This window comes from Neofelis nebulosa, chromosome 15 (assembly GCF_028018385.1).
Source record: "Neofelis nebulosa isolate mNeoNeb1 chromosome 15, mNeoNeb1.pri, whole genome shotgun sequence".
NCBI classification, from domain to species: domain Eukaryota; kingdom Metazoa; phylum Chordata; class Mammalia; order Carnivora; family Felidae; genus Neofelis; species Neofelis nebulosa.
This window is the reverse complement of record NC_080796.1, coordinates 57,103,479-57,121,571: the sequence shown is the minus strand read 5'-3', so window position 1 is coordinate 57,121,571 and position 18,093 is coordinate 57,103,479. Positions and strand designations below refer to the sequence as shown.

Here is an 18,093-nt window from a genome sequence, read left to right as displayed (position 1 = left end):
AAAGCTTCTGCACAGCAAAGGAAACAACCAACAAAACTAAAAGGCAACCAACGGAATGGGAAAAGATATTTGCAAATGACACATCGGACAAAGGGCTAGTATCCAAAATCTATAAAGAGCTCATCAAACTCCACACCCGAAAAACAAATAACCCAGTGAAGAAATGGGCAGAAAACATGAATAGACACTTCTCTAAAGAAGACATCCGGATGGCCAACAGGCACATGAAAAGATGTTCAACGTCGCTCCTCATCAGGGAAATACAAATCAAAACCACACTCAGATACCACCTCACACCAGTCAGAGTGGCCAAAATGAAGAAATCAGGAGACTATAGATGCTGGAGAGGATGTGGAGAAACGGGAACCCTCTTGCACTGTTGGTGGGAATGCAAATTGGTGCAGCCGCTCTGGAAAGCAGTGTGGAGGTTCCTCAGAAAATTAAAAATAGACCTACCCTATGACCCAGCAATAGCACTGCTAGGAATTTATCCAAGGGATACAGGAGTACTGATGCATAGGGGCACTTGTACCCCAATGTTTATAGCAGCACTCTCAACAATCGCCAAATTATGGAAAGAGCCTAAATGTCCATCAACTGATGAATGGATAAAGAAATTGTCGTTTATATACACAATGGAATACTACGTGGCAATGAGAAAGAATGAAATATGGCCTTTTGTAGCAACGTGGATGGAACTGGATAGTGTGATGCTAAGTGAAATAAGCCATACAGAGAAAGACAGATACCATATGGTTTCACTCTTATGTGGATCCTGAGAAACGTAACAGAAACCCATGGGGGAGGGGAAGGGAAAAAAAAAAAAAAGAGGTTAGAGTGGGAGAGAGCCAAAGCATAAGAGACTGTTAAAAACTGAGAACAAACTGAGGGTTGATGGGGGGTGGGAGGGAGGGCAGGGTGGGTGATGGGTATTGAGGAGGGCACCTTTTGGGATGAGCACTGGGTGTTGTATGGAAACCAATTTGACAGTAAATTTCATATATTAAAAAATAAAAATAAAAAAAAAAAATAAAATAAAATAAAAAAAAAAAAAAGAAAAAAAAAGTTGGATAACAAAACCTTGGAAAGAGAAATGCACTGGATCTAGGGGTCACGTGAAAATTGGATTTGAGTGGTACTTGAATGCTCTGCCCCAGATTGGGCACATGCCAGCAACACTGTCATCCACCATGGGCAGAATCCCTGCACAAGAAATGGTTAGCTACCCTTCTCACCCTCACATCTCAAAGTCTTACTGACAGGTAAAGACCAGCCCTGTCAACTATCATCTGATTATTTGTGTCCCCTCAAAATTCTTATGTAGGAATCTTAACCCCCACAGAAGATGATATTAGGAGGTGGGGCCTTTGGGAGGTGCTTAGGTCATGAGGATGGAGCCTTTGTGAATGGGATTAGTATTCTTATAAACAAAACGCCAAAGAGATCCCTTGCACCTTCTACCATGTGAGCACATAGAGGAGAGTCAGCATTTTACAGCCCCGAAGAGGGACAGGTTGGCACCTTCACTGGGACTTCTAACCTCAGAACTGTGAACTGTTTATAAGTCACCCTAGTTTGGGAATTTTGTTATACCAGTCCTAACTAACTAATACATTGTCTCAGGTCCATTTCATAGAATGGAGGAAGGCATTCACCTGTTTATTGGCAAAACAAAACAAACAGAACCTGGTATGCTTATTGTAACAGGAGATCCAATGTATATAGAGTAAGAAATATTTCACATAAAATGACAACTCACTGTCCTATGATTCTAGAAGTTGAACTAAAGTATTAGAAAACATATCACAGAGTATATATCAAATATTTATTGAGTACTTGCTGTCTGTGAATTGGAGAGCTGTCTCTAGGAACTCCAGCAGATAGCCAAACAATCAGATTTCCTGTAAACTCTGCCTGAATCTCATATTACCAGAGAGTTCCAGTGGGCAGGGCAATTCTTCCCAAACAAATTAACAGCTACTTCATTTCCACATTTCAGACTTATTTTATCCTCTCTTATCCAAAGATACTGTTAAATCTTTCAAATTCATTTTCCCCAAATGTTCATTTTTGTTGTTGTTATTGTTCTCTTTAGTTCATGATCAAAGTATCATTCTGAATTGTACTAGAATTGGAGATCCGGAGTAGAGGAAGGAGAAAATAGGAAAGTTGGCCAACTTTATGAAATAATCCAATTCTGTATTTAGATACCAATTTGAAATAGCATTTGAATTGAAATCATTTTGATCTATAGGGTTTTAGACTACTCCTATAGGTATTATATTAGTCAAATTATATATACATAATGTATATAGTTAATAATCTTATATATTATGTGTATATATATTATGTCTCTATTATATATTTTTATATAGATGTATGTATATATAAGCCACTGAGTGACATAAACATATACATGCTCTTATATTCATATATCCATATATATTCTATATTATACATTATAATATGTAATGTAGATGTATATGTAGAGAAATTATTAGTAAAATATTCAATATTACTCCATGAATACTCAGGATTCAAGATTTAATCTAGTTGTATAAGTTCTCCATATGATGAAGATTATTATAATACCCTGTATTTAGCAAAACATGTATTTATAATATAAAATATTTCAATGATATATGAATTAAAATACTTTTAAAACACTCAATAACACTTTTAAAGACAGAGTATATGTTATATTAGAGCAGAGGTTGGCAAATTTTTATTCTGTGAGGAACCAGGTAACAAATATTGTAGCATTTCAGGACTAATATAACTATGTGGGAACTCTCTAGCTCTGCCATCATAGTACGAAAGTAACCATAGACAATATGTAACCACATGAGTGTGCTTCTTTATATATGGACATTAAAATGTTAATTCCATACAATTTTCATCCATCAAAAAATGCTATTGTACCTTTTTTTAAGTTTATTTATTTATTTTGAGAGAGAGAGATACCACAGACAGTATAGAAGGGGTAGAGAGAGAGGGAGAGAGAGAATCCCAACCAAGCCCTGTGCCATCAGTGCAAAGCCAGATACGGGGCTCCAACTCACTAACCAACCACAAGATCCTGACCTGAGCCGAAATCAAGAGTTGAACGCTTAACCGACTGAGCCACCCAGATGCCCCTGCTATTATACTTTTATTTTTTTTTCAACAATTTGAAATGTATGACACAGTCTTTCCTTAGGAGCTGATATAAAAGAGGTGGAGGGCCAGTTATGGCCATGAGCTAATTTGCTAAACCCTGTTGTTGAGCATATACAGGAAGTGCATGACATAATTCTTAGATAAGAGTGGCATAGACTTGAACTTATTCTTCTCTGTGACATTAGAGAAGGGATTTTATCATATCCCACCTTCCATTACTAATGAAGAAGAGATAATTTCATAAAAATGTCTTAATCTTGTTTAGTGGTTTGCTGCTGTCTGCATGTACTAGCTCAGAAGAGCCAATTGTGCATATAACAAAAATAGGCAAATGCTATTAGTTTTTTTATCCCCCCCCCCACCTTGAGAGCTGGTGGTTAAACTTTTACCAACACACCTTAAATGTATTTCTATGTGCCCAAGACTGCTCTGTAAATAAGCTTTGACAGCACAAAATAGTGTAGTTGAGTTATTTTGTAAGAATTATTATATGTGAATACTTTTTAATAATTGTTAGAATTGTTGCCCTTCTATGAAGTGCATATATCATTGTAATCTCAACAATTTTAGAACAGCAGCAAAAGGGGACTACCTCAAGAAAGCCAGATTACCACTTCTCAATTTATTCAGGTAAGAAAGAGGATTTTAATGTCATGTGACTTCATGAGATCAACAGTGGTGTCAGTGTAAACTTTATGAGATTAATCTGAGTATCTTTTATCTCAAGGAAGAATTATACTATGTATTACAAAGAAAAATTTCAACCTACATGTCACTAAACAGAAAGGGTCAATAAGTTATCTTACTAGTTAAAGTTCATTTTGTAGGTCCCATTTTATTTGTTCTTGTTTATTTTTCCACATTTTAGTGTAACAGACCAATTTTAAGGGTAGGATGAAGTCAAGAAAAAAGCTGAGAAAAATTCCATAAAGGCAGGACAGAAAAAAAAATCCCAGATGAAAATGAGTTGCAAGTATTGCTTACCTACTTCTTTCAAAAATGTTTCAAAACATACCCCACAAATATTTAACCTCTTTTTTTTCCCACTGTATCCTAACAGACGATAGTACATTGCTGGTTGTTGTCTCCTAGTGTCATTTTATATTACTGTATTAAAATTGAAAAAAAAAGCAAAACAAATAAATCCCACATTCGTAGTAAAAGGAAAATAATGGGAAAAAATCCAAACTCCGTAAAATCTTTTATCTGGCAAGAAGTCTACATTTCGTGTGTGTGCGCGCGCGCGCGCGTGCGCGTGTGCGTGTGTGTGTGTGATGAGTAATAGTCAATATAGGAATTATGCTAAATTTAAAATATAAAGTCAAGAAAGCCTCTGGTGATATTTGATTTATTTAGCTTAAAAGTTTTAGAAAATAAGAATTTATTTCCTTGGTTCATTTAATTTAGTTCCATTTATTTTCCATTAAATATAGTTCCAAACACCTTTATTTTATTTTGCTTATTTATTCTGTACACATCCAATTTGAATTGTTTCATATTTTCATGTTTTTCTTATAAATCTTGCACTTCTATGGCATATATGTATGTTTAAATTTTATTTATTTTTGCTAGAAATTAATGAGGCTCTCAAGGTATATTTTATCCCACCATCTGCTCATTTCCAGGTTCCATTTCTCCACTTACCCCGTAAATATATCTTCAGGTTCTGTCTACCCATTTTCCACGGTATTATATTCCATTTCCACAATTTGACATGCGCTGATAATTGCCATCCCGGTTATTCAGATCTCCTCTGAGCTTAGATGTATATATCCTGTTCTAGTTATACTTGCTTAACAGAACATCTTAATAACCAAACTCATCAATTTGCTTCCTAACCTGCCTCATCTTCTTGCATTTCTGATTTTGTTGGAGTGTAGAACCATCTATTTGAGTAGTTTGCAAATTGCACTTAACCCACCCACATAAAGCATAAAGTTCATTATAATTAAATAACAGTTGTTTTCCCTAGCCATGATTCTCTATTAGGAAATGTTCCCTGGACATATGCAGACAGATATATAAAGAAATATTCTATGCATAGAGAGAATAAGAAGCTTACAGGATGCATAAAATAACAAAACTCACAGCAGTGCTTAGAGAGAAATTTATAACTGTGAAAGCCTATACTAAAAAAGATGAAAGTATTCAAATCACTAAACTAACTCTTCTCTCTACAAAACTAGAAAAAGAAAATCATGATAAACACAAAGCAAACAGAGGAAGGAAATAGTAATGATTACAGTGGACAAGTCAAATAAGGAAAGGAAAATATAAAGAAGATTAAGAAAATTAAAATTTCTTTCAAAAGATCAACAAAATTGACAAACTTTTAGCTGGACTGATGAAAGAGAGAGAAAATGTCGATGAAAACAATTAAAAAAATACATCTCAGAGAATGGAATGGTATATTTGTATATCATATAGCTGAAAAGAGACTGACATTCAAATATGTAACTTATGCTTAAACTCAATAATAAAAATTAAAGAATTTAAAAATAGGGAAGAATTTAAATAGAAAATTCATCCAAGAAGATACACAGTGGACAACAAACACGTGAAAAGATAACCAGTATCATTAGTCATTGGGGAAATGTAAATTCAAAAAAACAAAAATTTGGTGCACCTGGGTGGCTCAGTTGGTTGAGTGTCCAACTTTGGCTCAGGTCATGATCTCACAGTTCATAGATTTGAGGCCTGTGTCAAGGTCTGTGCTGACAGTTCAAAACCTGGAGCCTGCTTCAGATTCTTTGTCTCCCTTGCTCCCTGCCCCTCCCCCACTCACACTCATGCTCTCTCTCTCAAAAATAAATAAACATTTAAAAAACCCACAAAAATGTACTACTTCACATCCACTAGGTTGACTGTAGTCAAAAGGACAGACACTAACAAGTGGTGGTAAAGTTGTGGAATGATTAGAACGGTCACTCATGGCTGCTGGAAATATAAAATGGTGCAGCCAGTTTAGAAAACACTTTGGCATCCCCTCAAAATGGTAAATATAAAGATATCTTATGACTTGTCAACTTCACTCTTAGGTATACCAAAGAAAATTAAATATATGTACACATTTCAAAAAATGTACACGAATATTCATAGCAGCATTATTCATAGTAGCCAAAAAGTGGAAACAACCCAAATGTCTACCAAGTAATTAATGGAAAACCAAAATGTGATATACCCATACTACTGACATGTGGTACAATATGGATGAACCTGAAAGCACTCTAAGTAAAAGAAGCCAATCACAAAAGACCACATATTGTATGATTCCATGTACATGAAATGTCAAAAATAGGCAAATTATTGGCACAAACAGCAGGTTACAAATTTCTAGTGGCAAATATCCTAGGGCTTGGTATGGAAATATGGGGAGGGGCTGCTAATTGGTACTGGGTTGCTTTTTGGGACAATGAAAATATTCTCAAGTGGTAATATTTGAAGATCTTTTGAATAGCCTAAAAGCCACTGAGTTCAAAAAAATGTCAATGATTTATTTTGAAATTGAACTTTAAAAATTTTTTAAAGTTTACTTATTTATCCTGAGAGAGATAGAGACAGCTGGAATAGGGTGGGGGGGGGGCAGAGAGAGAGAGGGAGACAGAGAATCCCAAGAGGCTCTGCACTGCTGAGACAGAGCCTGACACAGGGCTCAGACTCATGAAACCATGAGATCATGTCCTGAGCCAGAAACAAGAGTCAGATGCTTAACTGACTGAGCCACCCAGGCACCTCTGAAATTGAACTTTTAAAAATGTATTGCCTTCCCCCCCTTTTTCTTCAGTGAAAAAATTTATATCTATTTCTCCTCATGAAGATTTAAGCTTCAAGTCAAAATTCAAGCATTATATATGAGACATATAAGAGATTACATAACAGAGATACTTATACAGATGTATTTTTGTTTGATGATATTTTCCTATATTTTTCCTTAGCTTTCTATTTTGCTGTATTTGCTAAAATTTCATTTTAGAGAGGGTGTGCGTGAGCAGGAGAAAGACATAGAGGAAGAAAGAGAGATTCTCAAGTAGGCTTCATGCTTAGCACAGAGCCCAACGCAGGGCTCTGTCCCAGTACCCTGGGATCATGACCTCAGCCAAAATCAAGAGTCAGAGGCTCAACTGACTGAGGCACCCAGGCAACCCAATTTTGCTGTATTTTTAAAATCTAATTTCACATAAATAAATATAGCTTCTCACTGCACTGATCGATCGACCACCCTGAAATAGCAAATCCAAAAACTATGCTTCCCTAAATTAGCTCAGACACAAATATTTTAAGAGTCTGTCATTTTTCATATATATTTTTACAACTTTTACAGCAATTTTCAGAGGTTCAAATAGACTGAAGTTTATTCATGCTTATTCATTTATTATGAGCAATGTTCAAAGAAAATAAACTTTAAATTCTTTTATTTGAAAATTACATATACAGAAATTTTACTTTTTGGTACTGCTTACATCCTATGCTTATAATATACCTGTAGGGTTTTGTGTTTTTCTGTTCACTGTAATATGGATATTAGTTGACTACCATGCAAAACAGTCAGAAGATTTATTGGTTATGATAATAAAAGAAAAGGAAAAACAAGGAAATATCAGTATATGGGTTCCCCATTGGAATACTACTTTGGAAAACACTATTATTTTAGGACTTATTGAGAAAATATTGTTTTCAAATTATCTCTAATAATACAAATTATAACACAATTCTATGTATATCACCACATTCACATTTAGAAAATAAATACAGTTTACTGGCCAAACAATGTCCTTAGTTGTCTATATTGCCACATATGTCTTACCTTTGTCTTGGCAAGCTGATGAGGGGTTGTTTATGGCACCTCTTGCTAAGGCTAAAGAGCTTGTGTACAATTTTCTGCGCCTTTAGGAACAGTTGCTTCATGCTGTTCTCCAGTTGTTCATAGCGGCGCTGAAAATTAGAATCCATTGTCCACAAATGCATTATGGTAGATGTGTTGAGGAAATAATTCATGGGTAGCCTTTTCATAAAGAACTTGAATTCATCTGGAAAAATATTGAAATTCAATACTTTAATAAAATAGTTATTTTCCCTTTTCTCCAAACACATTTAATATGTTAATATTAAAAACAAATACAATCTATGATTCTGTGTGTAGCAAATTAATAGCAAGTTGGGATTTTTTTTTTGGTGCTTTCGAATTGTTTTATTTTTTTGTTCCCCTTAAAATAGAACTTTCATGGAAGAAGATAATTAAAATAACTTGTGCTAAAGCATATAGTTTGGCCTGAAAGTTAAAGCTGAACTTAATGTTTCCATGTTCTCCTTAGATGGTATTTGAATGAACTTTCTCCCACAAATGGTAGTCATTAATTTAACTTTCATTTTTGGCATTAATATTAATAATTCTTTACAAGTGCTCCATTTTAAAGAAATATTTTCATTAACTCAGTAGAGAAAATATATATAATCATTATTAAATGATTTTATTAATGTTCAAAGAAAGAGAAAGCTTTTAAAATAGAAAATTTTAAAATTCAACTATGCAATCTGGTTATTCCCTTTAACTATATTCTAATGTGTCAAGGCAAAATAGTTTGAAACAAAGTGTATACAGAAGAGAAAAACATTAAAAAAAATTGAAGTTCTAATTTTGACTTTTGTTCTGGTGCCATTAATTATCTATCTGAAATTGGTTTTTTTCAAATGTCTGATTAACCAACGGTAGAAACCAAAGTTGATGCCACACTAAAATAAGCAAACATCTAAAAGTTTATTAATTATCTAAACATAAAAGATAGTTGAGACAATAGCCAAAAGATAGAAACAACTCAACTATCCATCCATAGATAACTATATATACTAATTGTGGTAGCATATATAATATATATATACATATATGTATATACACATATATAATATATATACATATATGTATATATACACATACATGTATATATGTATATATGTATATATATTGTATATATATGTATATATACACATATATGTATATATATGTATATATATGTGTATATATACATATATATACAATATATACAAACAGTATTGACCCATAAAAATAAGTGAAGTTCCGATACATGTTAAAACATGAATAAACCTTGAAAATACGTAAGTGGAATAAGCCAGGCCAAAAAAAAGGCAAAATATTGTATGATTCCACTTATATGAAATATCTAGATTAGTCAGTTTCATTGGGATAGAAAATAGATTAGAATTTACCAGGGGTGAGGGAAGAGCAAATGGAACACAATGATTGTATATTAGATACAGAAATTCTGTTTGCAGTGATGTAAACTTTTTGAAAACAAGACAGTGGTGATGGTTGCACAATATTGTCAATGTAATTAATGTCACTGAAGTGTATAGATAAAATGGCAAGTTTTATGTTTATATGTATTTTACCTCAATAAAAATATATTTTCACAAAAGAAAAGACATTTCTCCCATGTCTCTTTTACTTCCAAAGTAAATATGAACAAGGACTCAAAAAACAAAAACACCCTTTTTATGGCTTTTACTATTTCTTAAAAGCATTGGTTTTGTTAAGAATTCCATGTTGCTTTCATTTCACTATAGTGTATGGCTGAGTTTTGTCCACACAAACACACCACAAAATTTGTAAAGTGTTTTCAGTGGCTTAAGAAGTATTATTGGCAGGTGAGACAAGTGACATTATAGTCACTCTTATACCCACCAAAAGGTTATATGGTACACATTAAACCCTTCCTCTGTACCTTCATTCCCTCCTTTGAAAATCAGAACATTATGGATGATCATAATCTCATTTAACTTAAAATTCTATGATGTTATAAACAATTCTTTAAAGTTCCATTTAGTTTTAAATATCCGATTCAAAAAACAGTTGTTTTCAAATGGTCAGTTGCAGTCATTTTTATTTAACTGAAGTTGGACAAAGTGTGTCAATAGCAGTTTCGTGATGCAAGCAGTGTTTCTAACACACTGTTTTAAAACCTCCAAATTATCATTTTTAAACTATGCCACTCAGGCAAAAGAGAATTACACCAACACATATACATATTTAGGGCAATTACTTTATATTCATTTTATGTATTAGGGCTATATCAATATTCAGATCCAAACTATTTCATCAATGCTGCCAAGTACTTTTTGTCAATTAACAGAAAATTACATTCATGAATATTGGAATTGTTATTTCTTCTAGAGCAAAGGAATACAGAGTCCTGGCATCTTTTGGATATTGAAGGTATAGACTTTTACTAGAAGAAGGAAAAATGATTTTTATAGCAAAAAATTATGATGAAAAATTTTTAAAGTTTATTTATTTATTTTGAGGGGGCAGGCAGAGAGAGACAGGGAGAGAGAGAGAGAGAGAGAGAATCCCAAGTAGGCTCTGCACTGTCAACACGGAGTCCCACATGGGGCTCAAGCCCATGAACCATGAGATAAAGATCTGGGCCGAAATCAAGAGTCAGATGCTTAAATAACTGAGCCACCCAGGCACCCCTATGAAGAAGAATTTTGAGGGTATACCCATTTGATATGCTTAAAATAATTTTTTTAAAGTAATCAGGGTATAAATAAGAGATGCATTTTAAAATTCCAATTTCACAGTACCCTACATTTTGTTTGGTCCCATGTGTCTCTTTGAGAAATTCCTTCTTTTGAATAAAGGAGTTGATGCATGGAAATTGGAAAGCATTTCTTGGATTATTCACAGAGCAGATGCCACTACTTTGAAAACTAATCATTCATTTCATTGTCATCTTTTACTTGAAAACATTTGATAAGACTTTATTGTTTCATGGCTATGCATATTTTAATTATTTTCATTGTTTGTTATAATACACTTCTGAAAGTTTCTAAATTAGTAAATTTTATTCCAGTTAAATAGTATTTTAAAATAGAATGCATTTTGGATTATCAAAATGTATGTAACAGTGTCTGTCAGCTGAAAACTGTCACTATGTAATTTCTAAGAAACACAGTTTTAACATGGCACTTGAATAATGACTTCATTATGAAGTCATAAAGAGTCACTATTGACAGTCACTCAAAATACTTATTGGACACCTGTTGTGCACAGAACATACAGATGTTTCAGTTTATGAAAGTGAGTGTGGATAAACTTTCATCTTAATTTTTAAATGGCAAATGACATAAGGTTATTTTTGATACTAAAATAATGTCTTCAGTTTCTGAAATTCATTCTACTAGAGGTCAAGAGAATCTCCAGAAATATGCTTCTGGATATCTTTTCTTTTGTACTTGGCAATTAGTAAAATTCATTTTTATAGAATGTGAACACGAAATTTCAGTGATACATTAGAATTATTACATGTCTAGTGATTTACATAACTACAAAGGGACAATACAATGATTAAAGGATGTCACACAACATTTTAGCCCACAGTATTTTCCAGAAGTCATGTTGAAGATAAAGTACTTTTCAAATGGCAAGTAAACGATGACTAACCATACATTTTGTGGTGAATAAACTTAGAAAACAAATTAAGGTTATATAAAAATGACCCAGAAAAACTAAATTTAGTATCTAGATTATTAGGGAGATATAAGTCTGGAAATACCTGTTAAGTATGTACCAACTAAGTAATTTTGTTCAACATGGTTTTGAGGACTATAGAGAAACAAAATAATACAACAATAATTATAATAGTAATAAACAACCTCTTGCTGGCAGGAAATTGCAGTCAATCACTGTTCTTAAGAAAACTAGGTCACATGAAGCAAAGAATAATACGAAGAGAAATGTATGGCATTAATGAATCTGTGGAGGCAAAGGGAATTAGGCTAAGTGACACTTTCAAAATAAGTTATAGAAGATTAGCTGGGCACCATGTTAACTCTCTATACTGCTAGTACTTCTCCATTAAATAATATTTTTTTAAGTATAAATGTATTTTTTACAAAACAGTTGGACAAGATTCATTCTCCGCCCCCCTCCTCTGATAGTAACTCTAGTTAACACTTGATATTTAATCAGCTAGTTTTGAAACTAATTCGATCTCTCCCCATCCCCATCTCTCTGTCTCTCTCATTAGTTCTTACTTTGACAGGAGCTCCTTTAAGTGCTTTAAATATTAATACAATTCCTCTAATAATCCTTCATGTGAATTTTATTGGCACAGTTATGGATGTAGAATACAGATGATTTTCATCTCATAACTCTGTTAGCAAAAGTTTTTATTAACACTACTGCATTTACATATTGATCTTATGGATTTTTATATTTATACTCTATTCTCATGCTTCACAGTCATAAATATGGATATCCTGATTTGCCTTTCTGCCTATACTGATGAGCATGAAAAGCATTGACCAATATAATTATATACTTTCAAATATTCAAAATCTATGTTCAGAACTTATTTAGGATATATTTTCAAATGTGTTCTAAAGCATTCTAAATTCTCTAGAGCTTTGAGAAAATACAATTCATTTCCTCAAAAATGTAGAAAAGTAATCAGGTATTTTTCATGATTATTTAGAAGTTACTTCTTCAGTTATAAATCCATCAAAATAATCCAAACCAGAAACTCTTTCCTTTAGAAAGTAGGACTACGGTTAGGAAGGACTGAGGGAGGAAACTGTGCTTTTATGGTTTTTATGAATTCATATCAATGTGTTACTTGAGTAAAATTTAAATAAGTATGGTGAATCCATATAAAAAGATAGCCAAGGGGCGCCTGGGTGGCTTGGTCGGTTGAGTGTCCGACTTGGGCTCAGGTCATGATCTCACAGTCCGTGAGTTCGAGCCCCACGTCGGGCTCTGTGCTGACAGCTCAGAGCCTGGAGCCTGTTTCAGATTCTGTGTCTGCCTCTCTCTGTGACCCTCCCCCGTTGATGCTCTGTCTCTCTCTGTCTCAAAAATAATAAAAAACGTTTAAAAAAAATAGCCAAAAAAATACTATTGACTTGTCAATACACTATGTGCATGTCTTATGTGTTACACATTTAAATAAAATGATCTTATTCAGTCACTTCTTAATATAAAAGTAGAAGCCTGCTGGTTCACATTTTATGCATTGCTTTCTGAATACTTAACCTATTGAGACAATCAAAAATCTTTTCAGTAGAAATGACAATGCTATATGGATGACAATCTTAATTATTATGAAAGTATAGCAATAGTCTTACTACAGTAATAGAATATTGTACAATATCTAACAAAATGTGCAAAGAACAGGAACACAGGGCATCTTAAAATGAAGGAAGCTAATAGGCAAAAAAAATTGTGTGTCAGTTGAATGTGACGAATCTATGAAACATTGTTTTTAAAAAGAAAGAACCATCATTTCTGATTTTGTGACACTACCAATTTAATGCCTTCAAACTCATCTCCTGCTTATGTTTACGAATGCAGGACTTTCTGAAATAATACATATTAATAACAACTGAGTGTAGTAACACAAATTTTCTGTAAGCAATAAGCCAATAAAACAAATAAAGTTCCTTGTACTGAATGCTGTAGTGTACCCTGAACACATGGCAAAATATATTGATTGTATGGCTGTATTTTTATTTATTAATTTGTTTGTTGGTTTAGTCTAAAATAGGTTGATACTTATACTAAGTACTAACTCCAAAGCTGACAGATGAACATGAAATTGTGTTCATCAATGCTCGTCAAAGTTATTGCTCAATCGGAACACCCTGGTATAAAGTTACTTTTTGTTCCTCAAGAGCCAGTTTTCTAGAAAAGGCATGGATTCTTTCATCTTCTGATATTCGCTAGCAAAGATTTGCCCAAATTAATTGCAAACCTTGACATGACAGAAATCATTGCTTTACTTGGTAACATAAAGATTTTTTATCCAAACATTTCATAGGGACTATTTGAATGATTTTTATTAGCTTAGAATTTTCCTAACTTTTACAGTAAATCATTGACATGACTTTGAGTGGCCACATATCATTGCAAGTCTATTCACATCATTCTATATCATGGGTATAGAGTTTCTACTGAAATTGACAAAATACTATAATGTTGCATAAACTAAATGACAAGCTTGTTCAATAGCTTGTGAACTGGCCAATTTTATGAGGCTACAAAGTGATGGGTACACAACGGCATAAATCTAAAACTGATCCTAATCCCTAGTAGTTGTGTAGAAATAAATTGTGCTTTTCCTGTTTTCCTTTTCTCTGAAAGACACAACATATTTTCATATTAAAATACTTCAGTATGGCGAGCCAATTAGTTTGCCCTTCTTTAGATGATCCTCTTTATGAACTCCTTTTCAAACTTTTGAGAAATTACCCAAACAGAGCATAAACTACAGAACCTGAAAGATTCAGGTCTTCACTTTCCCAGTCCCCTTACAGATAGAGTGGGCGCATCATGAAAGCTATAGGAATCCAGTGTGCCCACCCAGATTTTGAATCTTAAACCATTGATGCAATAGCAAAGAGGATGCCCAGAGCAATTCTCTCAGGCAGTAGTGGTGACAGCAGTGATGGTAGTGTCCGGAGCAATCTAGCATTTATTGCAGTTAGCGGTGATGACCTCACTAAGTAAGTCTTATGCAAGATTTTTTACTTTATCCTATGTATCCCAAAAGTATGCTTCTCCAGATTTCTTGATGATTCCATATGCTATACAATATCCTCTAATGAATTCCTTATCAGATTAGCTCAACTAGAGCCTGTTTTCCTTACTTGCAGCAAAGAATCTGGGCTAATAAAGTACTGGTATCAGAGTGTTTTGGCAATAGCTCTCCTGGGGAATTGGGACAATATATACTTGGTGTCCTAGACTGGTTGAGACATGAAGCTTTTTAAATCTATATGGTATTATGAGTGGAAATTTGACAACAGAAATTACCACCTGTGCTCATCTAGAATGCTGTGGAGACAGCATTTGGGACTATGTACCCACAGAACTGAACGAAGAACATGAAAAATTCAAAGACTGAGGGTGAATTGGTTACTGCAAATAGAGATGGCTTGCTTAAAGAGCTCAAATCCCTGCACTTTCTTCTCAAAGAACGGAATGAATGTTGGAGACTTTCGAAGAGTGTGCTAAAGGAATCTTTTATCTCTTGCAGCTGTAGGGCTTCAAAACAAACTTTGATCCCAAGACTGAATTTAAATTCCTGCTAGATCTGTTAAATTAAAGTTAGAAAGAATGCTGATTGGGAAGGCATGGGAACAGGGTAACTGCAAGGTAGGTATATGGAAGGACTGAAATTAACTCAGAATAATTTAAAGCATTAATCATTAATACTTGCTTCCTTGACTCCAAGAAACAGCACCTTCTTCTTTGTCTGATTAACTAATGCTGTCTTGCTTTCAGCCGTTGTAATAATCTTAATCAAAGGAATGACCTTCACTGGGAAGCCAGAGTTCATCATGCCCCACTTCCATCAGCCATTATGCCCCAGGGGAGTGTATTGAAACTAAGACTAATTTTCCAATAAGCTATCACGAATTAGCGAATTTTTATTGGAGAAAAAAATTACATGCATTGGTGAAAGACAAAGCTAACATCTCTGCTGAATAACGTGGCTGTTTTCTGTAGGGTAGGGATACCAGTTAGTGTGAAAAGCTGTGTGAAATCAGGAAAATTCTGATTTCAATGAGGATACAATTAATACTCTGATTGAAGCATAGGTATCATAGTATACATTAGGTCTAGTGTGCTACTTAGAAAGGTGTAAACAGTAGGAATTTTATAGTTTATTAATCACCTCCTGGTTCCTAGGGATTTAAATACAGGACTGGTGCCCTGAAGTCCTATTTGATTTGTATAATTGAAAAAAAATTAAATCTGGAGACTAAGACCTGACTTGAGTCATCATGAGAGAGAAGAATGAGGCCCTATTGAATTCCCAGTCCTGAATCATCTCAAAGACTCGGAACTCCTGTAACAAGTTTAAGTAGGACAAATCTTTTCTGTACATTGTGAATTAATTCTTAGGGCTCCTGAATGCCAGAATATTCCAGGAATCAGTGGGCAGCCTTATAGAATTAAGATAGTAAATTGGGTTTTCCGTGAATCCCCCTCAAATTAGGTCCAGTGGGAACTTAACTCATGCCTCTTTATTTTCCCAGTCCCTGGGTAAAGAATTAGAAGAGAGGAACATTGGCTCCCTAATGTATTATGAAATAAGACCTATTAAGGTAAGAAGAATACCATGAAGCTTTCCTTTCCTACCAAAAGACTAAATCCAAAGTGATACTGCTTATTTTGTTCTGTTTGACACAACTGCAGGAATTATAGATCCATTCAGTACTGAAAATGGTGAGGATAGTATTCATATTCCATCTCCAATTAACTCATCATGTTGGCTACAGCTTAACCATAGAGCAACTCTAATTGAAATGCTATTCCTGATGTGGCAGCTTACTGGTGGGATGACTCCTGGCACTAGGGATAAATCCTCTCTTGTGGCACAAAGTGTTTCCTCTATCATTGTAAACAGAGAATATACCGGAAGCAGTTTTCTTTCAAATGTCAGGTACAAAAGGTAAACATTCTCATTTCTCCTTTCATTCTAGGATTCAATCATTTCACAGTCTCCATGATATGATTTATTTCATGGGAACGTAGACCATCTCATCATGCCCCAGGACATATTTTGTTAATGACATCATACTGAAAAAACTTGGAAACCCAGGTAGCAGAGATCCTGGCTGCTGGCCCGTACCTTCGCCATGTACAAGGACCACAAATCAATCTTATGAAAACGGAAGCACTCAATGCCTGAGTGAAATTTCTAAGTTAGTGGCCCTGAGCACATTTGGATATTCTCTCCAAAAAGAGGAACAGGTAACTGCTTCTTCAACTCCCTTTACAACAAAGATATACAAATGTTGGAAGTTGTGTGAAATGAATTAATGATGAATTCAATAAGCTGTTTTGGGGTGTCAGATGTGCCAGTTGTAGATTCTTTTGCTTCTCGACGTCCTCAAGAAATTACACTTGCTATGTGATTTAGGGACTGGGCCTGGCATAGACTCTGAGCCGGAATCCCTAGTCCTCCTGCAGATTCCATGAGCCGTCCAAGCCATGTCTTTAAATAAATTCTTTTTCTACTGCAGTCAGATTCTATTTTTGAAAGAACGTTGACTGGTAGATACAGCTAATAAAGGCCTAAGGTAATTACAATCTAGAGGTTAACAAAAGTATAGCAAGTATTTATTAAATGTCTACAGCATGCCTATCACTGTGCTAGCTGTGTTAAAACTACAATAAGAATCATTATTGTAGCTATAACAATAGTACTTTCTTCATAGGTTTTCTGTGTAAATGAAATTAGATAATTACCATGAAAACTTAATAAAATGCCTTTTTCGTAATTAGTGATAAATGGTGGCTATTATTTTTCTTCTTACAATTTATTCAGTGTTTCTATGCATGCTGTGCTGAGCACTTTACATGGATTATCTCATTTAATCCTTACAGCAGTCCTTGGGGATGGGTGCTATTATATTCTGCATTTCACTGTTGAGGAAATGTACCTTAGAAAGGTTCAACAAATTGTTTAAAGTGACACAGTTATTAATTAGAGCTCAGAACAAACCAACTCCGAAAAATGCATGATTTCTGTCTTAACAAACAGGGGTAATGAGGAAAAAGTTACTATTCTCTATATTTAAAAAGTACCTTTGTTTGGTAGACTTCACAAATGTTATTATATCCAACCTCATAACAGTGCAGTAGGACAGACCAGATTTATTGAGATGTGATGTGAAACTAATTTGAATTTTGGAATTATAGCACAGAGCCAACTATGAGAAAAGAAAATGAGGAAAATAATAGACTCAAGGAAATATAAAAGGAGTGATAATTTTATATTTCTCTGAGTGTTGCAGCAACCTTTTATTTTTCTTTGTATCTTCCATTTGCAAAAGCCTAACACAGTACATTACATATAATATGAATTAAGTATATATTTTTAACTGGCTTAACCAATTGACAAGATCCAG

General features: G+C 34.1%; 1 protein-coding gene across 3 annotated transcripts in view; it reads right to left on the bottom strand.

Annotated features, from left to right (window-relative positions):
• Positions 1 to 18,093, bottom strand: part of BRINP3 (BMP/retinoic acid inducible neural specific 3) — a 422,919-nt gene that overhangs the window by 71,138 nt on the left and 333,688 nt on the right. For all 3 annotated transcript variants that reach the window (XM_058700030.1, XM_058700032.1, XM_058700031.1), the window contains exon 7: positions 7,964 to 8,186. In XM_058700030.1, the coding sequence (XP_058556013.1) occupies positions 7,964 to 8,186 (223 nt within the window). The remainder of the gene's footprint in view (positions 1 to 7,963; positions 8,187 to 18,093) is intronic.